Source organism: Eleutherodactylus coqui, chromosome 2, assembly GCF_035609145.1.
Source record: "Eleutherodactylus coqui strain aEleCoq1 chromosome 2, aEleCoq1.hap1, whole genome shotgun sequence".
Lineage (NCBI taxonomy): Eukaryota > Metazoa > Chordata > Amphibia > Anura > Eleutherodactylidae > Eleutherodactylus > Eleutherodactylus coqui.
Window position 1 is genome coordinate 341,698,097 of NC_089838.1, and position 21,591 is coordinate 341,719,687.

The following is a 21,591-nucleotide window of genomic DNA, read 5'->3' on the forward strand; positions in this document are numbered from 1 at the left end:
GTGCAAACAAGGCATCCCAGAAATGATGAATTAAAACACGTTTGCAGGAGTCCAAACTTCATCCTCACCGTTGTACAGATCTTAATTACAGCTACAGGAAACATTTGGTGATTGCTGCTAAAAGGGAAACCTACAGGATATCAAATTCAAGGGTTAATACTTTCCCTCCCTGCATAGGTCCAGCTGTCTGTGTGGTTACTTTGTGTTTGTCTAGGCTTGTGACTTGGATACAGTCAGACACACTTTTATCACTGCAGAAATCCAGGGACTTCCAAAGGCTAACTGTATGTCTGGTGTGTACAGTGTTGGGGTCTGCCCCCTGCCTGCTGAGTGCTCTTTGTGTCTTCCCCCCTCTATATAAGAGGGCGCTGTACAGAGCTGTCACATTACCCAGCGGCCAGCGACACCCTCACACCCGGGTAAGAGCTGCTACATATCAGATCTCTGCTATTATATATATGTGCACTCTATGCTGTATTTTATAGTCACCACTGCACTGTATATTACATACTATTATATATTCACTACTGCACGGCATAGAACATCATCATATCTGCACTGTATATCATACAATGTGGATGAACATTTACTCTGACTCTGTGCAGTATATATGGTATGTTACATAATGATATCTGCACTGTATAATATACGATATATTCAGCCTGCACTCTGCATTATATACTGTATATTATATATCCCCCTCCATTATAAGTTCCGTGCTATATTATATCGACTCCCTACGTGTATTGTATATCTCCACTGGACATTACACAGTGTATGTTTCCCGCCAGCACTACACATTGTATACTATATTATATATAGTTTATTATATGTCCACAGCTGCACGGTAATTTATAAAGTGTAAGTTATGTAGACTCTTCACCTGTTCGGCATATTATATACTGTGTATTAGACATTTTTGCCTGCACTGCACACTATATACTACCGGTATATATGTTATATATTTGCCACCGGAGATTATATATTGTAGATACAGGGGTCCTGTATGGACCTGTGATGGGGCCAATGAGGTCAATGTCACAGCCCCGGTAACCTTTGCCTGTGGTTATATCTGTCCTGACCTTTATTTGTCTCCAGTGACTTTTTCCTCGGCTATTTATAAAGCTGCCCAGATAATTCTAGATGCCAATTAAAATTCTTCACATACAACCCAAGCCGCTGCTTACATCTACAGGACTGTATACACAGCCAGTATATATGTATTATTATATAGCCATGTAATCAGTTTCAGGGTATATCAGTATTATTATTTAGTCATGTGATCATTATCTGCGGCTATCAGTATTATTATATAGTCATGTCATCGGTTTCAGGGTATATCATTATTATATAGTCATGTGATCAGTATCTGGTAATATCAGTATTATTATATAGTCATGTGATCAGTTTCAGGGTATATCAGTATTATTATACAGTCATGTGATCGTTATCAATGTATATCAGTATTATTATATACTCTCATGTGATCAGTTTCAGGATATATCAGTATTATCATCTATCCATGTGATCATTATTTGGGTATATCAGTATTATTACACAGTCATGTGATTGATATTAGTGTATATCAGTATCATATAGTCATGTGATCAGTTTCAGGGTATATCAGTATTAGTATACAGTCATGTGATTGGTATTTGGATATACTGGTATTATTGTAGTTGTGTGACTATTATCTCCGCTCACCACTCCCTTCAGGGCAACATGTCTATTCAGAAGATTCACGCTCGGGAGATCCTGGACTCCAGGGGAAACCCTACGGTGGAGGTGGACCTGTACACCGGGAAAGGTGCATCTATCGTCAACAATAGAATGACAACCACTAAGATAAGATAAACAGGGGTCTTAGTCCTGGAGGGGCGAGGCTGAGTATTTCAGAAGAGATGTGCACTGATATGATGGGAGTTCACAGGAGCACAGAGGGTTTCAGGAGGTAGATTGCTCGCTGTTTCTTATACGGTGTCCTTACTACTACAGGTCGGTTTAGAGCAGCCGTCCCCAGTGGAGCCTCAACAGGAATATATGAAGCTCTAGAGCTGAGAGACGGGGACAAATCCCGATACCTGGGGAAAGGTGAGCTGGACATGACAATCACTCTCTACTATCACTCCTATTCTCTACATGTTCTCTAACCACTGCTACTCCCCACAGGCGTCCAGAAGGCTGTAGAACACATCAACAAGACTATCGTCCCAGCCTTACTTGAGAAGGTAAGAGCGCATGACAAATACACTGGTGGTCACGGAGTTGTGGTGAGGGGTGTGATAGTCAGAAGTCTGACAATGAGGGATCTGATGGTCAGATGTCTGACGGTGACGGATCTGGTGGTGAGGGGTCTGATGGTCAGGGGTATGATAGTGACAGATCTGGTGGTGAGGGGTCTGGTGGTGAGAGTTCTGATGATCAGAAGTCTGACGGTGAGGGATCTGGTGGTGAGGGGTCTGAAGGTCAGGAGCTGGTGGTGAAGGGTTTGATGGTCAGAAGTCTGATGGTGATGGGTCTGGTGGTAAGGGTCTCATTGTCAGAAGTCTGACAGTGAGGGATCTGGTGGTCAGGGGTCTAATGGTCATTGGGCTGATGGTAAGGGGTCTGATGGTCAGAAGGCTGACAATGAGGGATCTGATAGTGAGGGGTCTGGTAGTCAGACGTCTGACGGTGGTCAGGGGTCTAATGGTCATTGGGCTGGTGGTGAGGGGTTTGATGGTCAAAAGTCTGACAGTGAGGGATCTGGTGGTGAGGGGACTGATGGTAAGAAGTCTGACAGTGAGGGATCTGGTGATGAGGGGTCTGATGATCAGATGTCTGACAATGAGGGATCTACTGGTGAGGGGTCTGATGGTCAGGGATCTGGTGGTGAAAGGTCTGATGATCAGAAGTCTGATAATGAGGGATTTGTGGTGAGGGGTCTGATGGTGAGAAGTCTGATGGTGACGGATCTGGTAGTGAGGGGTCTCATTGTCAGAAGTCTGACAGTGAGTGATCTGGTGGTCAGGGGTCTAATGGTCAGTGGGCTGGTGGTAAGGGGTCTGATGATCAGAAGTCTGACAATTAGGGATTGGTGGTGAGGGGTCTGATGGTTAGAAGTTTGATGGTGAGGGATCTGGTATTGAGGGGTCTGATGGTCAGAAGTCTGACAGTGAGGGCTCTGGTGGTGAGGATCCTGATGATCAGATGTCTGACAAAGAGGTATCCTGGTGATAAGAGGTCTCAAGGTCAGGGGGCTGGTGGTCAGGGGTCTGAGGGTCAGAAGACTGACGGTGAGGAATCTGGTGATGAGGAGTGTCATGGTCAGAATTCTGATAGTGAGGGATCTGGTGGTGAAGGGGCTGATGGTGATGGATCTGGTAGTGAGGGGTCTGATGGTCAGGGGGCTTGTGGTGAGGGGTCTGATGGTCAGAAGTCTGACGGTGACAGATCTGATGGTGAGGGGGCTGGTGGTGAGGGGTCTGATGGTCAGAAGTCTAACAATGAGGGATGTGGTGGGGAGTCTGATGGTCAGAAGTCTGATGGTGAGGGATCTGGTGGTGAGCAATCTGATAGTGAGGGATCTGGTGGTGAGGGGTTTGATGATCAGATGTCTGACAAGAGGGATATGGTGGTGAGGGGTCTCATGGTCAGGGGGCTGGTGGTGGTGAGGGGTTTGATGGTCAGAAATCTGACAATGAGAGATCTGGTGGTGAGGGGTCTGATGGTCAGATGTCTGATGGTGAAGGATCTGATAGCGAGGGGTCTGATGGTCAGGGGGCTGGTGGTGAGGGGTCTGATGGTCAGAAGTCTGACAATGAGGGATGTGGTGGTGAGGGGTCTAATGGTCAGAAGTCTGATGGTGAGGGGCCCCATGGTCAGAAGTCTGATTGTGACAGATCTGGTAGTGAGGGGTCTGATGGTCAGGGGGCTGGTGGTGAGGGGTCTGACGGTCAGAAGTCTGACAATGAGGGATCTGGTGGTAAGGGGGTCTGATGGTCAAATGTCTGACGGTGAAGGATCTGGTAGCGAGGGGTCTGATGGTCAGGGGGCTGGTGGTGAGGGGTCTGATGGTCAGAAGTCTGACAGTGAGGGATCTGATGGTGATGGGTAAGATGATCAGAAGTCTGACAATGAGGGATTTGGTGGTGAGGGGACTGATGGTAAGAAGTCTGACAGTGAGGGATCTGGTGGTGAGGGGTCTGATGGTCAGGAGTCTGACAATGAGGGATCTGGTGATGAGGGGTCTGATGATCAGATGTCTGACAATGAGGGATCTACTGGTGAGGGGTCTGATGGTCAGGGAGCTGGTGGTGAGGGGTCTGATGATCAGATATCTGACAATGAGGGATCTGGTGGTGAGAGGTCTGATGATCAGAAGTCTGATAATGAGGGATTTGTGGTGAGGGGTCTGATGGTGAGAAGTCTGATGGTGACGGATCTGGTAGTGAGGGGTCTCATTGTCAGAAGTCTGACAGTGAGTGATCTGGTGGTCAGGGGTCTAATGGTCAGTGGGCTGGTGGTAAGGGGTCTGATGATCAGAAGTCTGACAATTAGGGATTGGTGGTGAGGGGTCTGATGGTTAGAAGTTTGATGGTGAGGGATCTGGTAGTGAGGGGTCTGATGGTCAGAAGTCTGACAGTGAGGGCTCTGGTGGTGAGGATCCTGATGATCAGATGTCTGACAAAGAGGTATCCTGGTGGTAAGAGGTCTCAAGGTCAGGGGGCTGGTGGTCAGGGGTCTGAGGGTCAGAAGACTGACGGTGAGGAATCTGGTGATGAGGAGTGTCATGATCAGAATTCTGATAGTGGGGGATCTGGTGGTGAAGGGGCTGATGGTGATGGATGTGGTAGTGAGGGGTCTGATGGTCAGGGGGCTTGTGGTGAGGGGTCTGATGGTCAGAAGTCTGACGGTGACAGATCTGATGGTGAGGGGGCTGGTGGTGAGGGGTCTGATGGTCAGAAGTCTAACAATGAGGGATGTGGTGGGGAGTCTGATGGTCAGAAGTCTGATGTGAGGGATCTGGTGGTGAGCAATCTGATAGTGAGGGATCTGGTGGTGAGGGGTTTGATGATCAGATATCTGACAAGAGGGATATGGTGGTGAGGGGTCTCATGGTCAGGGGGCTGGTGGTGGTGAGGGGTTTGATGGTCAGAAATCTGACAATGAGAGATCTGGTGGTGAGGGGTCTGATGGTCAGATGTCTGACGGTGAAGGATCTGATAGCGAGGGGTCTGATGGTCAGGGGGCTGGTGGTGAGGGGTCTGATGGTCAGAAGTCTGACAATGAGGGATGTGGTGGTGAGGGGTCTAATGGTCAGAAGTCTGATGGTGAGGGGCCCCATGGTCAGAAGTCTGATTGTGACAGATCTGGTAGTGAGGGGTCTGATGGTCAGGTGGCTGGTGGTGAGGGGTCTGACGGTCAGAAGTCTGACAATGAGGGATCTGGTGGTAAGGGGGTCTGATGGTCAGATGTTTGACGGTGAAGGATCTGGTAGCGAGGGGTCCGATGGTCAGGGGGCTGGTGGTGAGGGGTCTGATGGTCAGAAGTTTGACAATGAGGGATGTGGTGGTGAGGGGTCTTATGGTCAGAAGTCTGATGGTGTGGGGTCTGATGGTCAGAAGTATGACAGTGAGGGATCTGGTGGTGAGGGGTCTGATGATCAGAAGTCTGACAATGAGGATGTGGTGGTGAGGGGTCTAATGGTCAGAAGTCTGATGGTGAGGGGTCCCATGGTCAGAAGTCTGATTGTGACAGATCTGGTCGTGAGGGTTCTGATGGTCAGGGGGCTTGTGGTGAGGGGTCTGATGGTCAGAAGTATGACGGTGACAGATCTGATGGTGAGGGGGCTGGTGGTGAGGGGTCTGATGGTCAGAAGTCTGACAATGAGGGATGTGGTGGTGGGGAGTCTGATGGTCAGAAGTCTGATGGTGTGGGATCTGGTGGTGAGCGATCTGATAGTGAGGGATCTGGTGGTGAGGGGTTTGATGATCAGATGTCTGACGAGGGATCTGGTGGTGAGGGGTCTCATGGTCAGGGGGCTGGTGGTGGTGAAGGGTTTGATGGTCAGAAATCTGACAATGAGAGATCTGGTGGTGAGGGGTCTGATGGTCAGATGTCTGACGGTGAAGGATCTGATAGCGAGGGGTCTGATGGTCAGAAGTCTGACAATGAGGGATGTGGTGGTGAGGGGTCTAATGGTCAGAAGTCTGATGGCGAGGGGCCCCATGGTCAGAAGTCTGATTGTGACAGATCTGGTAGTGAGGGGTCTGATGGTCAGGGGGCTGGTGGTGGGGGGTCTGACGGTCAGAAGTCTGACAATGAGGGATCTGGTGGTAAGGGGGTCTGATGGTGAAGGATCTGGTAGCGAGGGGTCTGATGGTCAGGGGGCTGGTGGTGAGGGGTCTGATGGTCAGAAGTCTGACAATGAGGGATGTGGTGGTGAGGGGTCTAATGGTCAGAAGTCTGATGGTGAGGGGTCCCATGGTCAGAAGTCTGATTGTGACAGATCTGGTGGTGAGGGGTCTGATGGTCAGGGGGCTGATGGTGAGGGGTCTGATGGTCAGAAGTCTGATGGTGAGGGGTCTGATGGTCAGAAGTATGACAGTGAGGGATCTGGTGGTGAGGGGTCTGATGATCAGAAGTCTGACAATGAGGATGTGGTGGTGAGGGGTCTGATGGTCAGAAGTCTGACAATGAGGGGTCTGAGGGTCAGAAGTCTGACAATGATGGATCTGTTGGTGAGGAGCATGATGGTCAGAAGTCTGATAGTGACGGATCTGGTGGTGAGAGGTCTGATGATCAGATGTTTGACGGTGAAGGATCTGGTAGCAAGGGGTTTGATGGTCGGTCATAGGGCTGGTGGTGAGGGGTGTGATGGTCAGAAGTCTGACAATGAGGGATGTGGTGGTGAGGGGTCTGATGGTCAGAATTCTGATGGTGAGGGGTCCCATGGTCAGAAGTCTGATTGTGACAGATCTGGTAGTGAGGGGTCTGATGATCAGAAGTCTGACAATGAGGATGTGGTGGTGAGGGGTCTGATGGTGAGAAGTCTGACAATGAGGGATCTGGTTGTGAGTGTTCTGATGATCAGAAGTCTGACAATGACGGATCTGGTGGTGAGGGGTCTGATGGTCTGAAGTCTGACGGCGCAGGGTCTGATGAGGAGCTCTACTCCGCCTACCTGTCCATCTTCTCTACTTGTTTGTCCATCTAACCTCCACTGACCTGTTCATCTTTTCTCCGCTCACTCATCACATCATCTCTACTTGTCTCACATGTCACAGCATCTCTCCTCTACTCACCTGACCATTTCTCCTCTGCTCACCCATCTCTCCTCCACTCACCCGACCATTTCTCCTCTGCTCACCCATCTCTTCTCCTCCACTCACCCGACCATTCCTCCTCTGCTCACCCATCTCTCCTCCACTCACCTGACCATATCTTCTCTGCTCACCCATGTCTTCTCCACTCACCCATCCATTTCACTTCCACTCACCCAGCCCCCTCTCCTCTGCTCATTCATCCATCTGTCCTCCGCTTACCCATCCATCACACTTCCATTCACTCTAATCACCCGTTCATCTCTTCTGAACTCACTTGTCCATCTCACTTCCAGTCACCCGTTCATCTCTCCTCCGCTCACCCATCCATCTCTTCTCCACTCAGCCATCCATCTGTCCTCTTCTCACCCATCTTTACTCCACTCCTGTCAATCCACTGCTCCATCCATTCATTCTTCCTCTCCTCCACCCACCCATCCAGTCATTTATTTCTACATACACCCACCCAGCCATCAATCCACCTTGGCATCTAGCTCCCCACGCATGCATCCATCCACCCACCTATTCCTCCATCTCCCCATCCATCCATAATCCGACATGCATACATCATCCCTCCACAATCCAACATAAATCCATTCAAAACTCCTATCCAGGAAAGCATCGGCCATAACTCTGTTAATATCCATTAACCATCCACATCACATTTACTCATTAGAGAGACACATGTGTTCTAGATAAACCCATCCATGACTGCCCACCAATTCATCATTTTCCTCGCCTGCATATCCTAGAACTATTGGGAAGCCGTCAGTCACACCGACACTAGGATTGTGTATGAGCTGTGATCATACAGAGTAAAGAGATGGGACACACTGACCTCACATTCCTGCGGTAGGTTGGGATCAGGTGACTGGGGTGACATCTCTCATCTCTGGCATCTGTCCCTATAGAAACTCAGCGTAGTGGAGCAGGAGAAGATTGATAAACTGATGCTGGAACTTGATGGGACCGAGAACAAATGTGAGTATGAAATATAGGAAGTGGAGCTGTGGGAGACAAGCCGCCGCCCGGAAACATCCTCTATGCTCTTCATTTTCAGCAAAGTTTGGTGCTAATGCCATCCTGGGGGTGTCCCTGGCCGTCTGCAAGGCTGGTGCAGCAGAGAAAGGCGTCCCCCTCTACAGACATATCGCCGACCTGGCGGGAAACCCCGATCTCATTCTCCCTGTCCCTGTGAGTATTCATCATCACGCACTCAAACCCCAAACTATAAATTATCCTCATCCCCATCTCCTCATTCTCTCACAGTCCCCTTCATTCCTACTGGAATCTCCTCTTGCTTTGTCTCTTCTCAGGCCTTCAATGTCATTAATGGCGGTTCACATGCCGGCAACAAGCTGGCCATGCAGGAGTTCATGATCCTGCCTGTGGGGGCCTCAACCTTCCGGGAGGCCATGCGTATTGGAGCGGAGGTCTACCATAACCTGAAGGCCGTCATTAAAGCCAAGTATGGCAAAGATGCCACCAACGTGGGTGATGAGGGTGGATTTGCTCCCAACATCTTGGAGAACAATGAAGGTGAGACGGATGCAAACGTTAGTCAGAAGTGAAGTCTATAAGGGATGTCCCCTCCAGTCGTTTAGTGTCGGTGCTAACGCATATGTGTGCCCATCGCTTACTGTGACATTATACTGTATAATAGTGACAGCAGATATAACAGACACAATATAATGGAGTCACCATCAGAGATCAGCAGGAAATCAATGCCATTTTGTGTCTCTGCAGCTCTGGAGCTCCTGAAAGCAGCCATTGAGAAAGCCGGCTACCCAGATAAGATTGTCATCGGGATGGACGTGGCGGCCTCTGAATTCTACCGCAAAGGAAAATATGATCTGGACTTCAAATCACCAGACGACCCAAACCGCTATATTAGTGGTGAAGAGCTGGGAAACCTGTACAAGTCCTTCGTCAAGAATTACCCGGGTAAGGGACGTTACCTGCCACGACAGAAGGAAGTGATGCGTCTGCCCCTTCCCCTGCAGGGCGATGCAGAAAGGAGCTATGTGCTACCAATCCTACTCATGGGTGATCTTATCCTGTTTTCCCGGCAGTGGTCTCCATTGAGGATCCCTTTGACCAGGATGATTGGGATAACTGGAAGAATTTTCTGTCCACTGTTGATATCCAGGTAGTCGGTGATGATTTGACCGTCACAAACCCAAAGAGGATCCAAAAAGCAATAGAGCAGAAGGCTTGTAACTGCCTCCTGCTGAAGGTCAACCAGATCGGATCGGTCACAGAGTCTATCCAGGCGTATGTATCTGCAGGGCTGTGTAGATGGGATGCGTATATCTCTTCAGCAGATTTATATTTGGTATAGAGTAAATAGCAAGAAGTACTCACGGCCAAATTCCATTAGTGGCCTCTAGTGGGTGTCTGGTGGGTAACGCTTACACCTCTGCTCTTCTCTCTCATCTTCCTCTTCTATACTAAAGCTATATCAGCAATCACGCAGCAAGTGCATTAGTGCTTGTATCTCTGGTGGTAGTGGGTCAATAGTTATATCCCTGGTGGTCGGTGGGTTTATAGTGGTTCGTGGGTGTCTACTGAGTCTATATATCTAGCCCTATAGTCAGTAGGGTAATACTTACCTCCATGATCATTCAGCGTGGAGGGGAGGGGAGTTGGGGCCTGCGGTGACACAAAGTACGTTAACACTGTGACAATGTTTATCTTCACAGCTGTAAACTGGCTCAGACCAACGGATGGGGTGTGATGGTCAGCCATCGCTCTGGAGAGACAGAAGACACCTTCATTGCAGACCTGGTAGTTGGACTGTGTACAGGACAGGTAAGGAGAAGCTAAAGATAGACACTGGACAGGACAGGGGAGGGGAGGAGAAGACGGCCAGGGTAGAGACTGTCTACAGGACAGGAGAGGACAGGAGGGGAGGGGAGGAGAAGAAGCACAGGGTAGAGACTGTCTACAGGACAGGACAGGACAGCAGGGGAGAAGAAGCACATGGTAGAGACTGTCTACAGGACAGGACAGGAGGGGAGGAGAAGAAGCACAGGGTAGAAACTGTCGACAGGACAGGAGGGGAGGGGAGGAGAAGAAGCACATGGTAGAGACTGTCTACAGGACAGGACAGGGGGGGAGGAGAAGACGGACAGGGTAGAGACTGCCTACAGGACGGGGGGGGGGGGGAGGAGAAGACGCACAGGGTAGAGACTGTCTACAGGACGGGGGGGGGGGAGAGGACGGACAGGGTAGAGACTGTCTACAGGACAGGGGGGAGGAGAAGACGCACAGGGTAGAGACTCTACAGGACGGGGGGGGGGGGGGAGGAGAAGACGCACAGGGTAGAGACTGTCTACAGGACAGGGGGGAGGAGAAGAAGCACAGGGTAGAGACTGTCTACAGGACAGGGGGGGGAGGAGTAGAGGCACAGGGTAGAGACTGTCTACAGGACAGGACGGGGGGGGGGGGGGAGGAGAAGACGCACAGGGTAGAGACTGTCTGCAGGACAGGACAGGGGGGGGGGGGGGAGGAGAAGACGCACAGGGTAGAGACTGTCTACAGGACGGGGGGGGGGGGAGGAGAAGACGCACAGGGTAGAGACTGTCTACAGGACGAGGGGGGGGGGAGGAGAAGACGCACAGGGTAGAGACTGTCTACAGGACGGGGGGGGGGGGGGGGAGGAGAAGACGCACAGGGTAGAGACTGTCTACAGGACGGGGGGGGGGGGGAGGAGAAGACGCACAGGGTAGAGACTGTCTACAGGACAGGGGGGGGGGGGGGAGGAGAAGACGCACAGGGTAGAGACTGTCTACAGGACAGGGGGGGGGGGGGGGGAGGAGAAGACGGACAGGGTAGAGACTGTCTACAGGACAGGGGGGGGGGGGGAGGAGAAGACGGACAGGGTAGAGACTGTCTCCAGGACAGGGGGGGGGGGGGAGGAGAAGACGGACAGGGTAGAGACTGTGTGCAGGACAGGGGGGGGGGGGAGAAGACGGACAGGGTAGAGACTGTGTGCAGGACAGGGGGGGGGGGGGGGGAGAAGACGGACAGGGTAGAAACTGTCTACAGGACAGGGGGGGGGGGGGAGGAGAAGATGGACAGGGTAGAGACTGTGTGCAGGACAGGGGGGGGGGGAGAAGACGGACAGGGTAGAGACTGTCTACAGGACAGGGGGGGGGGGGAGGAGAAGACGCACAGGGTAGAGACTGTCTACAGGACAGGGGGGGGGAGGAGAAGACGCACAGGGTAGAGACTGTCTACAGGACAGGGGGGGGGGAGGAGAAGACGCACAGGGTAGAGACTGTCTACAGGACAGGACAGGGGGGGGGGGGGGGGGGGAGAAGACGCACAGGGTAGAGACTGTCTACAGGACAGGGGGGAGGAGAAGACGCACAGGGTAGAGACTGTCTACAGGACGGGGGGGGAGGAGAAGACGCACAGGGTAGAGACTGTCTACAGGACGGGGGGGAGGAGAAGCACAGGGTAGAGACTGTCTACAGGACAGGACGGGGGGGGGGGGGGGGGAGGAGAAGATGGACAGGGTAGAGACTGTCTACAGGACGGGGGGGGGGGGGGAGAAGAAGCACAGGGTAGAGACTGTCTACAGGACAGGGGGGGAGGAGAAGACGGACAGGGTAGAGACTGTGTGCAGGACAGGGGGGGGGGGGAGAAGACGGACAGGGTAGAGACTGTCTACAGGACGGGGGGGGGGGGGGGGGGGGGGAGAAGAAGCACAGGGTAGAGACTGTCTACAGGACAGGGGGGGAGGAGAAGCACAGGGTAGAGACTGTCTACAGGACAGGGGGGAGGAGAAGACGCACAGGGTAGAGACTGTCTACAGGACAGGGTGGGGGGGGGGGGGAGGAGAAGACGGACAGGGTAGAGACTGTCTACAGGACAGGGGGGGGAGGAGAAGACGGACAGGGTAGAGACTGTCTACAGGACAGGGGGGGGGGGGGAGGAGAAGACGGACAGGGTAGAGACTGTCTACAGGACAGGGGGGGGGAGGAGAAGACGGACAGGGTAGAGACTGTCTACAGGACAGGGGGGGGGGGAGGAGAAGACGGACAGGGTAGAGACTGTCTACAGGACAGGGGGGGGGGGAGGAGAAGACGGACAGGGTAGAGACTGTCTACAGGACGGGGGGGGGGGGGGGAGAAGACGGACAGGGTAGAGACTGTCTACAGGACAGGGGGGGGGGGGGGGAGGAGAAGACGGACAGGGTAGAGACTGTCTACAGGACAGGGGGGGGGAGGAGAAGATAGACAGGGTAGAGACTGTGTGCAGGACAGGGGGGGGGGGGGGGAGAAGACAGACAGGGTAGAGACTGTGTGCAGGACAGGGGGGGGGGGGAGAAGACGGACAGGGTAGAGACTGTCTACAGGACAGGGGGGGGGGGAGGAGAAGACGCACAGGGTAGAGACTGTCTACAGGACAGGGGGGGGGGGGGAGGAGAAGACGCACAGGGTAGAGACTGTCTACAGGACAGGGGGGGGGGAGGAGAAGACGCACAGGGTAGAGACTGTCTACAGGACAGGGGGGAGGAGAAGACGCACAGGGTAGAGACTGTCTACAGGACGGGGGGGGGGGGAGGAGAAGACGCACAGGGTAGAGACTGTCTACAGGACGGGGGGGAGGAGAAGCACAGGGTAGAGACTGCCTACAGGACAGGGTGGGGGGGGGGAGGAGAAGACGCACAGGGTAGAGACTGTCTACAGGACGGGGGGGGGGGGAGAGGACGGACAGGGTAGAGACTGTCTACAGGACAGGGGGGGGAGGAGAAGACGGACAGGGTAGAGACTGTCTACAGGACAGGGGGGAGGAGAAGAAGCACAGGGTAGAGACTGTCTACAGGACAGGGGGGGAGGAGAAGACGCACAGGGTAGAGACTCTACAGGACGGGGGGGGGGGGGGGAGGAGAAGACGCACAGGGTAGAGACTGTCTGCAGGACAGGACAGGGGGGGGGGGGAGGAGAAGACGCACAGGGCAGAGACTGTCTACAGGACGGGGGGGGGGGGGGGAGGAGAAGACGCACAGGGTAGAGACTGTCTACAGGACAGGGGGGGGGGAGAGGAGAAGACGCACAGGGTAGAGACTGTCTACAGGACAGGGGGGAGGAGAAGACGCACAGGGTAGAGACTGTCTACAGGACAGGGGGGGGGGGGGAGGAGAAGACGCACAGGGTAGAGACTGTCTACAGGACAGGGGGGGGGGGAGGAGAAGACGGACAGGGTAGAGACTGTCTACAGGACAGGGGGGGGGGGGAGGAGAAGACGGACAGGGTAGAGACTGTCTACAGGACAGGGGGGGGGGGGGGAGGAGAAGATGGACAGGGTAGAGACTGTGTGCAGGACAGGGGGGGGGGGAGAAGACGGACAGGGTAGAGACTGTGTGCAGGACAGGGGGGGGGGGAGAAGACGGACAGGGTAGAGACTGTCTACAGGACAGGGGGGGGGGGGAGGAGAAGACGCACAGGGTAGAGACTGTCTACAGGACAGGGGGGGGGGGGAGGAGAAGACGCACAGGGTAGAGACTGTCTACAGGACAGGGGGGGGGGGGAGGAGAAGACGCACAGGGTAGAGACTGTCTACAGGACAGGGGGGAGGAGAAGACGCACAGGGTAGAGACTGTCTACAGGACGGGGGGGGAGGAGAAGACGCACAGGGTAGAGACTGTCTACAGGACAGGGGGGGAGGAGAAGACGGACAGGGTAGAGACTGTGTGCAGGACAGGGGGGGGGGGGGGAGAAGACGGACAGGGTAGAGACTGTCTACAGGACGGGGGGGGGGGGGGGGAGAAGAAGCACAGGGTAGAGACTGTCTACAGGACAGGGGGGGAGGAGAAGCACAGGGTAGAGACTGTCTACAGGACAGGGGGGAGGAGAAGACGCACAGGGTAGAGACTGTCTACAGGACGGGGGGGGAGGAGAAGACGCACAGGGTAGAGACTGTCTACAGGACGGGGGGGAGGAGAAGCACAGGGTAGAGACTGTCTACAGGACAGGACGGGGGGGGGGGGGGGGAGGAGAAGATGGACAGGGTAGAGACTGTCTACAGGACGGGGGGGGGGGGAGAAGAAGCACAGGGTAGAGACTGTCTACAGGACAGGGGGGGAGGAGAAGACGGACAGGGTAGAGACTGTGTGCAGGACAGGGGGGGGGGGGGGAGAAGACGGACAGGGTAGAGACTGTCTACAGGACGGGGGGGGGGGGGGAGAAGAAGCACAGGGTAGAGACTGTCTACAGGACAGGGGGGGAGGAGAAGCACAGGGTAGAGACTGTCTACAGGACAGGGGGGAGGAGAAGACGCACAGGGTAGAGACTGTCTACAGGACAGGGTGGGGGGGGGGGAGGAGAAGACGGACAGGGTAGAGACTGTCTACAGGACAGGGGGGGGGAGGAGAAGACGCACAGGGTAGAGACTGTCTACAGGACAGGGTGGGGGGGGGAGGAGAAGACGGACAGGGTAGAGACTGTCTACAGGACAGGGGGGGAGGAGAAGACGGACAGGGTAGAGACTGTCTACAGGACAGGGGGGGGGGGGGAGGAGAAGACGGACAGGGTAGAGACTGTCTACAGGACAGGGGGGGGGGGAGGAGAAGACGGACAGGGTAGAGACTGTCTACAGGACAGGGGGGGGGGGGAGGAGAAGACGGACAGGGTAGAGACTGTCTACAGGACAGGGGGGGGGGGGGAGGAGAAGACGGACAGGGTAGAGACTGTGTGCAGGACAGGGGGGGGGGAGAAGACGCACAGGGTAGAGACTGTCTACAGGACAGGGGGGGGGGGAGGAGAAGACGCACAGGGTAGAGACTGTCTACAGGACAGGGGGGAGGAGAAGACGCACAGGGTAGAGACTGTCTACAGGACGGGGGGGGGGGGAGGAGAAGACGCACAGGGTAGAGACTGTCTACAGGACGGGGGGGAGGAGAAGCACAGGGTAGAGACTGCCTACAGGACAGGGTGGGGGGGGGGAGGAGAAGACGCACAGGGTAGAGACTGTCTACAGGACGGGGGGGGGGGGGGGGGGAGGACGGACAGGGTAGAGACTGTCTACAGGACAGGGGGGGGGGGGGGGGGAGGAGAAGACGGACAGGGTAGAGACTGTCTACAGGACAGGGGGGAGGAGAAGAAGCACAGGGTAGAGACTGTCTACAGGACAGGGGGGGAGGAGAAGACGCACAGGGTAGAGACTCTACAGGACGGGGGGGGGGGGGGAGGAGAAGACGCACAGGGTAGAGACTGTCTACAGGACGGGGGGGAGGAGAAGCACAGGGTAGAGACTGTCTGCAGGACAGGACAGGGGGGGGGGGGGGGGGAGGAGAAGACGCACAGGGTAGAGACTGTCTACAGGACAGGGGGGGGGGGGGGGGAGGAGAAGACGCACAGGGTAGAGACTGTCTACAGGACAGGGGGGGGGGGGGGGAGAGGAGAAGACGCACAGGGTAGAGACTGTCTACAGGACAGGGGGGGGGGGGGGAGGAGAAGACGCACAGGGTAGAGACTGTCTACAGGACAGGGGGGGGGGGAGGAGAAGACGGACAGGGTAGAGACTGTCTACAGGACAGGGGGGGGGGGGGGAGGAGAAGATGGACAGGGTAGAGACTGTGTGCAGGACAGGGGGGGGGGGGGAGAAGACGGACAGGGTAGAGACTGTGTGCAGGACAGGGGGGGGGGGAGAAGACGGACAGGGTAGAGACTGTCTACAGGACAGGGGGGGGGGGGGGAGGAGAAGACGCACAGGGTAGAGACTGTCTACAGGACGGGGGGGGGGGGGGGGAGGACGGACAGGGTAGAGACTGTCTACAGGACAGGGGGGGGGGGGGGGGAGGAGAAGACGGACAGGGTAGAGACTGTCTACAGGACAGGGGGGAGGAGAAGAAGCACAGGGTAGAGACTGTCTACAGGACAGGGGGGGGGGGGGAGGAGAAGACGCACAGGGTAGAGACTGTCTACAGGACAGGGGGGGGGGGGGGAGGAGAAGACGCACAGGGTAGAGACTGTCTACAGGACAGGGGGGGGGGGGGAGGAGAAGACGCACAGGGTAGAGACTGTCTACAGGACAGGACGGGGGGGGGGGGGGAGGAGAAGACGCACAGGGTAGAGACTGTCTACAGGACAGGACGGGGGGGGGGGGGGAGGAGAAGACGCACAGGGTAGAGACTGTCTACAGGACGGGGGGGAGGAGAAGCACAGGGTAGAGACTGCCTACAGGACAGGGTGGGGGGGGGGAGGAGAAGACGCACAGGGTAGAGACTGTCTACAGGACGGGGGGGGGGGGGGGGGGGAGGACGGACAGGGTAGAGACTGTCTACAGGACAGGGGGGGGGGGGGGGAGGAGAAGACGGACAGGGTAGAGACTGTCTACAGGACAGGGGGGAGGAGAAGAAGCACAGGGTAGAGACTGTCTACAGGACAGGGGGGGAGGAGAAGACGCACAGGGTAGAGACTCTACAGGACGGGGGGGGGGGGGGGGGAGGAGAAGACGCACAGGGTAGAGACTGTCTACAGGACGGGGGGGAGGAGAAGCACAGGGTAGAGACTGTCTGCAGGACAGGACAGGGGGGGGGGGGGGGGAGGAGAAGACGCACAGGGTAGAGACTGTCTACAGGACAGGGGGGGGGGGGGGGGAGGAGAAGACGCACAGGGTAGAGACTGTCTACAGGACAGGGGGGGGGGGGGGGAGAGGAGAAGACGCACAGGGTAGAGACTGTCTACAGGACAGGGGGGGGGGGGGGGAGGAGAAGACGCACAGGGTAGAGACTGTCTACAGGACAGGGGGGGGGGGGGAGGAGAAGACGGACAGGGTAGAGACTGTCTACAGGACAGGGGGGGGGGGGGAGGAGAAGATGGACAGGGTAGAGACTGTGTGCAGGACAGGGGGGGGGGGAGAAGACGGACAGGGTAGAGACTGTGTGCAGGACAGGGGGGGGGGAGAAGACGGACAGGGTAGAGACTGTCTACAGGACAGGGGGGGGGGGGGGAGGAGAAGACGCACAGGGTAGAGACTGTCTACAGGACAGGGGGGGGGGGGAGGAGAAGACGCACAGGGTAGAGACTGTCTACAGGACAGGGGGGGGGGGGGAGGAGAAGACGCACAGGGTAGAGACTGTCTACAGGACAGGGGGGGGGGGGAGGAGAAGACGCACAGGGTAGAGACTGTCTACAGGACAGGACGGGGGGGGGGGGGAGGAGAAGACGCACAGGGTAGAGACTGTCTACAGGACAGGACGGGGGGGGGGGGGGGAGGAGAAGACGCACAGGGTAGAGACTGTCTACAGGACAGGGGGGAGGAGAAGACGCACAGGGTAGAGACTGTCTACAGGACGGGGGGGGGAGGAGAAGACGCACAGGGTAGAGACTGTCTACAGGACGGGGGGGGAGGAGAAGCACAGGGTAGAGACTGTCTACAGGACAGGACGGGGGGGGGGGGGGGGGGAGGAGAAGATGGACAGGGTAGAGACTGTCTACAGGACGGGGGGGGGGGGGGAGGAGAAGGCGGACAGGGTAGAGACTGTCTACAGGACGGGGGGGGGGGGGAGGAGGAGAAGACGGACAGGGTAGAGACTGTCTACAGGACGGGGGGGGGGGGGAGGAGAAGACGGACAGGATAGAGACTGTCTACAGGACGGGGGGGGGGGGGAGGAGAAGACGGACAGGGTAGAGACTGTCTACAGGACGGGGGGGGGGGGAGGAGAAGACGGACAGGGTAGAGACTGTCTACAGGACGGGGGGGGGGGGAGGAGAAGACGGACAGGGTAGAGACTGTCTACAGGACGGGGGGGGGGGGGGAGAAGACGGACAGGGTAGAGACTGTCTACAGGACGGGGGGGAGAAGAAGCACAGGGTAGAGACTGTCTACAGGACAGGACAGGGGGGAGGAGAAGAAGCACAGGGTAGAGACTGTCTATAGGACAGGACGGGGGGGGGGAGGGAGGAGAAGAAGCACAGGGTAGAGACTGTCTACAGGACAGGACGGGGGGGGGGGGAGGAGTAGAAGCACAGGGTAGACACTGTCTACAGGACGGGGGGGGGGGAGAAGACGCACAGGGTAGAGACTGTCTACAGGACGGGGGGGGGAGAAGAAGCACAGGGTAGAGACTGTCTACAGGACGGGGGGGGGGGGGGGGAGGAGAAGACGGACAGGGTAGAGACTGTCTACAGGGCAGGGGGGGGGGGGGGGGGGGAGGAGAAGACGGACAGGGTAGAGACTGTCTACAGGGCAGGGGGGGGGGGGGAGGAGAAGACGGACAGGGTAGAGACTGTCTACAGGACAGGGGGGGGGGGGGGGGAGAAGACGGACAGGGTAGAGACTGTCTACAGGACGAGGGGGGGGGGGGAGGAGAAGACGGACAGGGGGGGGGAGAAGACGGACAGGGTAGAGACTGTCTACAGGACAGGGGGGGGGAGAAGAAGCACAGGGTAGAGACTGTCTACAGGACAGGGGGGAGGAGAAGAAGCACAGGGTAGAGACTGTCTACAGGACAGGACAGGGGCGAGGAGAAGAAGCACAGGGTAGAGACTGTCTACAGGACAGGACGGGGGGGGGGGGGGAGGAGAAGAAGCACAGGGTAGAGACTGTCTACAGGACAGGACAGGGGCGAGGAGAAGAAGCACAGGGTAGAGACTGTCTACAGGACAGGACGGGGGGGGGGGGGGGAGGAGAAGAAGCACAGGGTAGAGACTGTCTACAGGACAGGACGGGGGGGGGGGAGGAGAAGAAGCACAGGGTAGAGACTGTCTACAGGACAGGACGGGGGGGGGGGAGGAGAAGAAGCACAGGGTAGAGACTGTCTACAGGACAGGACGGGGGGGGGGGGGGGAGGAGAAGAAGCACAGGGTAGAGACTGTCTACAGGACAGGACGGGGGGGGGGGGGGGGAGGAGAAGAAGCACAGGGTAGAGACTGTCTACAGGACAGGACGGGGGGGGGGAGGAGAAGAAGCACAGGGTAGAGACTGTCTACAGGACAGGACGGGGGGGGGGGGGGGAGGAGGAGGAGAAGACGCACAGGGTAGAGACTGTCTACAGGACAGGGGGGGGAGGAGAAGACGCACAGGGTAGAGACTGTCTACAGGACGGGGGGGGGGGGGGGAGGAGGAGAAGACGGACAGGGTAGAGACTATCTACAGGACAGGGGGGGGAGGAGAAGACGGACAGGGTAGAGACTGTCTACAGGACAGGGGGGGGGGGGGGAGGAGAAGACGGACAGGGTAGAGACTGTCTACAGGACAGGGGAGGGGAACACGGTAAGGATAGAGACTGTGTACAGGACAGGGCAGGGGGCGGAAAGGATAGAGACTGTATACAGGACACAGAATGGATAGAGACTGTATACAAGACAGAGCAGGATATGGATAGGATATACTGTATACAGGACAGAGGAGAAGCAAAAGACAGACTATACAGGACAGGAGACAGAGGAGAGAGACTGTGTACAGGACAGGATAAAGAGGTCTGCTGTGCACGAAACAGGTGAGGTGGAAATGAAAAGGACTGTATACAGTATATGGGATGTGAAGTAGTAATAGCCTGCTCCTTCTCTTTCCAGATTAAGACCGGCGCCCCCTGCAGGTCAGAGAGATTGGCTAAATACAACCAGCTGATGAGGTGAGGAGTGCGTCTCTGAATATTTTAGGGCTGTGTAGGAACATTTGTATATTTTAGTATTTATATATCGATAGCAGGCAGGCGATATTGCGCATGTGCCGCCTACACTGGATGGGCGCTGGGCAGCATATAGCACTGGCCTACACTATACCCAGCCTCACGTCTCACCACTGATCTCTTTTCCAGAATTGAGGAAGAGTTGGGCGACAAAGCGAAGTTTGCTGGACGTAACTTCAGAAACCCCCGGGCCAAGTAAACACTGAAGAATCTCCCGCATCATCAGCCGCTCCCCGAACACTCCACCGACCAACTACGAGTCTTCTTTATAGATCATGTGCCCAAAATGGCTGCCGTCACCTTAACATATCAGCAGGGGTGTAAATAAACCTCCGGCAGGTCCATTCCTTACACCTATAGAGTATGTAATGCAGTAAGAGGCAGGATCATCCATGCCGCACCTCCACATAGATGTGCCAAAGCAATCAACACAAGATCTAAAAACTTCCTGTATGACATCACCAGAATGTACTGCTGATGTCATAAGGCATGTACTAGTAGAAACAGAAACCAAACATGGCAGCAGCATGCAAAATCAGTTTACTATCAGAGGTATACATACCTATAACAAAAGCTCTAACCCCATTAAATAATGCAAGTCATCTGACACTTCTGAGCGCCTTTATAAAGAGGTGCGCCACTGGACTCCCAAATACTTCAAATAAACTAAAAACACAAAAGTTACTTTTTGCTTCTTTTGTTAGAACATAAAAGATCAGCAGTGGTTCAAGGGAAAGATGGAAGACCGGGTGTCCGGTGACAGAGGAACAGCAGCTGTGAAAATGTCGAAACAGGCGTCCACAGGAGGGAGGCCCAAACCTGGAGGGGCGAGTGAGACTAAGGGTTTGGCAGGATGGAGTAGAGGCTTCCATGCCAGTGGCTGTCTGTCTAGGATGGAGTTGTGGTTGGCCTTAGCCATGTGTGAAATATGCGGCTGCACAGCGTGCGGGCGCCAGCTGGCAAGGGGGCACCAGGCAAACATTGGCTGGGGCAAACATCCCCCCTTAGGTCCTCCTGGCCAGATCATCTTCTTGCTCTGAGGGGCAGCATCTCATGGCGCTACATGAATGATCCTCCTCTCAGATGTTCCAAGTTGCTGCTGTCAGCCCTTCGATGCTTTGTTCTACTACTGTATTTATGTGATGAGCTTGGTTCTGGTATCGTACCTATGGCCAGGTTGGCTTGTTCAGTATTTAAAGGAGATGTCCCGCGCCGAAACGGGTTTTTTTTTTTTTAAACCCCCCCCCCCCGTTCGGCGCGAGACAACCCCGATGCAGGGGTTAAAAAAACAAACAGCACAGCGCTTACCTGAATCCCGGCGGTCCGGCGTCTTCATACTCACCTGCTGAAGATGGCCGCCGGGATCCTCTGTCTTCATGGACCGCAGGGCTTCTGTGCGGTCCATTGCCGATTCCAGCCTCCTGATTGGCTGGAATCGGCACGTGACGGGGCGGAGCGGAGCTACACGGAGCCCCATAGAGAAGAGGAGAAGACCCGGACTGCGCAAGCGCGGCTAATTTGGCCATCGGAGGGCGAAAATTAGTCGGCACCATGGAGACGAGGACGCCAGCAACGGAGCAGGTAAGTATAAAACTTTTTATAACTTCTGTATGGCTCATAATTAATGCACAATGTAGATTA

General features: G+C 55.6%; 1 protein-coding gene across 1 annotated transcript; it reads left to right on the forward strand.

The window, feature by feature from the left end:
* Positions 1-271: 271 nt before the first annotated feature.
* Positions 272-20,634, forward strand: ENO3 (enolase 3). Its single transcript, XM_066593900.1, has 12 exons — positions 272-419; positions 1,717-1,807; positions 1,996-2,091; positions 2,170-2,228; positions 8,216-8,285; positions 8,365-8,498; positions 8,621-8,843; positions 9,051-9,248; positions 9,377-9,578; positions 10,007-10,115; positions 19,835-19,893; positions 20,080-20,634. The coding sequence occupies exons 2-12, from the start codon at positions 1,723-1,725 to the stop codon at positions 20,147-20,149; spliced, it is 1,305 nt and encodes a 434-aa protein (XP_066449997.1). The 5' UTR covers positions 272-419; positions 1,717-1,722; the 3' UTR covers positions 20,150-20,634.
* The last annotated feature ends 957 nt before the right edge of the window (positions 20,635-21,591 follow it).